At 61.5% G+C, this 3,125-nt stretch overlaps 1 protein-coding gene across 1 annotated transcript; it reads right to left on the bottom strand.

Moving 5' to 3' along the window:
- LOC127301213 (U-box domain-containing protein 18-like) lies at positions 1-2,410 on the bottom strand. The gene has a single exon (XM_051331435.2). The coding sequence runs from the start codon at positions 2,319-2,321 to the stop codon at positions 240-242; it is 2,082 nt and encodes a 693-aa protein (XP_051187395.1). The 5' UTR covers positions 2,322-2,410; the 3' UTR covers positions 1-239.
- Positions 2,411-3,125: the final 715 nt, after the last annotated feature.

The raw sequence follows: 3,125 nt of genomic DNA on the forward strand, positions 1-3,125 counted from the left end.
TGAATAGAAAAGCCGATGTGTCACAGATATGTACAACAACTGCGTTACAAAACAGCAACTCCAATCTGCGTATGCACGTGGATAGCAATAGCGGCGTATAACAAAAGGAATGGGGAAAAGGGAGCAAAATTCAACCTCAGCTCTTCTAAAACTCGAGCTAAGATAGAGGCAAAAAATGGTCACGTATCCATCACGCTGTACTATGTAGTTCGCTTACCTAGGAGAGGTCTCGTCGCGCGCTATTGCACAACGCGAACGATCCGTTCACGGCCGGCGTCCGGCACCGGCGCCGGCAATGACGACGGCCTGCTCATTTCGAAATGCCGGTGGATGACGTTGATCAGCGACCGCGCCTTCTTGCTCGTGGTCGGGCTGCCGTCGGCGACGAGCGAGTGCAGCGACCCCATCAGCCCCCGCATGCCTCCCAGCAGCGCGACAACCTTTTCGCCGCCGTGCCGGCACAGCAAGACGAGCAGCCCTACGCAGTGGTCCTTCCCGGACCGAGACGCGGACGCGGCGAGGAACTCGACGAGGCGCGCCACTAGCCCCGCGCTCGAGAGCACGGCCAGCGCGCCCGCCGGCTGCTCGGCGATCCTCGCCAGCACCGAAACGGTGTCGCTGGCGAGGTCACCGTCGCGGTCGCTGGAAAGGAGTCCCGCGAGGGCTGCCACGGCGCCGGCGGCGACGGCCTTTGCGTGGTTGCTCGGGGACTGAAGTAGCCCGTAGAGGCTGACCATGGCGTTCTTCCGGCCGCGCTGCGCGCCCTCCCGGATGAGCCGCACGAGCGTCGGTATGGCCTCCGGGAAGCGGCCGATCTCCTCGGCGTACTCGGCGTTGGACGAGAGGTAGAACAGGATGGCCACGGCGTTCTGCTGCGTCTCGGCCTTGGCGCCGACGTTGACGACGTCGACCACGAGGCCGATGCCTCCGGCCTCGACGAGCGCCTCCCGGCCACCGGGGTGCTTGGAGAGGCTGAGGAGGGACGCCACCGCATTGTCCTGCACGGACGCGTCCATGATGGAGAGGAGGCACAGCAGCCACGGCACGGCGTTGGCCTCGACGAAGCGCGCCCGGTAGAACAGGCTGTGCTTGGAGAGCTTCCGTGCCTCGCACGTGGCCTTCCTCCGCTCCTCCGTCGACCCCGTCGAGAACTGCGCGACGATGTGAGCGACGGCGAGCCGCGCGGCGCCAGCGGCGGCCGCGCTGAACGGCGCCGCGGAGCCGCCAACGTCGCCGTGGTGATGCCTGGTGGAGCTCGCCTCTGGAAGCGAGACACCGTTGCTGAGAAGCATCGCCTCGATGATCCCGCACAGCGCGGCGTTCGGGACGAGGTCGGCGGTGCGGAGCCTCTCGCCGGTGACCGGGCACGTGCGGCACCCGGCCTTCATCCACCGGCTGATGGACGCGCGGTCGTACGTCTGGCCCGTGGACACCGTCACCGGGTCGGTCATGAGCTCCAGCGTGATCGGGCACTGCAGCGCCTCCGGTCTGATCCAATCTGGGCACGTCGCCGGCCGCACCGCATCCGCCTGCTTCGAGTCAATGCGATCGAACAGCACCACGCGGCAGTACACCAGGAACGCCATCAAGCCGTTGATGAGCACCACTTCGCTGCTGTTCTCGTCGCCGTCGTCGGAGCGCGCGGCCAGCTCGCCATCCAGGAACGCGACCTCCTCCGAGCACTGGGACCAGGTCTGGACCCCGATCCGTCGTAGCACCCGCACCACATCCTCGGCATCCGGCGCGACGCCTTTCCTGAACTGATCCATGATAGAACGCACGCTCCGCAGGGCTAATTCGTCGGCGGCGTCAGGCCGCACCACCGCGCGCCACGCCTGATCGGCGACCAAGCGCCCGAGCTCCCCTGCCTCCACGGACACGTCCACGACGCTCCTCGGCAGGACGTCCATGGCCGCGGCGACGGACCCGAGACACAGCCTGAGCTCGGACGCTATTTGTCTGGCGTTGACGAGCACCCACAGCCGCGCGCCCCGCCGCGCGCAGTCCGTGAGGAGGAACCTCATCTTCTGCATGGCCACGTGCAGCTCCGTGAGGCCGAGCACGGCGGAGAAGGGCAGCGTCGACGTGGCCGCGTCCCGAACCTCCTCGAGGAACGCGAGCAGGAGGCCCGCGAGGCGCACCGCCTGGCGGACTGCGCGGCGGAGCACCGGGGCGTCGCTGGCCCTGCGGCTCGCCACGTCGGCCGCGAGGGAGAGGAGGGAGGCGAGCAGGGGCTCCGGCGCGATGCCCTCGCACGGGCACACCGCCGGGAGAGCGAGCAGCCGGCGGCGTTTGGGCTGGTTCCGCGGCGGCGGCTGCATCGTAGAAGTGGCGCGCGAGATCCAGGAAGTAGTAGTGGTGCGCGCATAGAATAGTTAAGAGAAGCTTAGGATTAGAAGCTGCTGTAAGTAAATTCGTAGTGAGAGACGGACAGGCGCATATATATAGAGGAGGCCGAACACGTGTTGCGACAGAGGGAGCATAGCAATGGCCTAGGATGCCGACGCGTGGACGGTGTCGACACGTGGAGGCCGATCAGAGCTTAACTTGTCGTCTTAGCGACTGCCGCGATAGTGGATGCTGGATAGAGACGGAAGAAGTAGCGTGGCAGCTTCGACTAAACTCCTCCATCATGCACCTATATGCTATGCGCGTTTTTGTTTGTCGACAGTATTAGTTTTCGTTTTCTTGTTATATAAATTTGTGTGAAAGCCTACCTAATTTTTTTTTGTGTGAAAGCCTATGATGATGATTCGTTATGAATGGAGATGCCACCGGTAAGCTTTGGTTTTCTTCCATTCAGATGTGCATTGCCGCAACTCGGATGCTTGCATATGAGATTTGACAATGATCTTGTTGGTGAGCATATTTGTATGAATGAATTATTTGTCTTGAAACAATGTACTACAAAGTTTGCAAAATGATTGTGGCAATGTTTGGCGAGCACTACTTGAGAGGACCAAATGTTGAGAAAACAGCTTGGCTCGTGGCTACTAGTAATTCAAGGGGGCTTTTACGTGATGCTTGAAGCTATTGATTGCACGCACTAGAACCAGGAGGCGATGTAATGATTTCTCAATCATTCTTGAAGTAGTGACATCTTAAGATTTCTAGATCTGTCGCTT

Source organism: Lolium perenne, chromosome 5 (genome assembly GCF_019359855.2).
Source record: "Lolium perenne isolate Kyuss_39 chromosome 5, Kyuss_2.0, whole genome shotgun sequence".
In the NCBI taxonomy this organism is placed as follows: domain Eukaryota; kingdom Viridiplantae; phylum Streptophyta; class Magnoliopsida; order Poales; family Poaceae; genus Lolium; species Lolium perenne.

Coding starts and splice junctions, on each gene's coding strand:
- LOC127301213 (XM_051331435.2), bottom strand. CDS start 2,321: ATGCAGCCGCCGCCGCGGAACCAGCCCAAACGCCGCCGGCTGCTCGCT.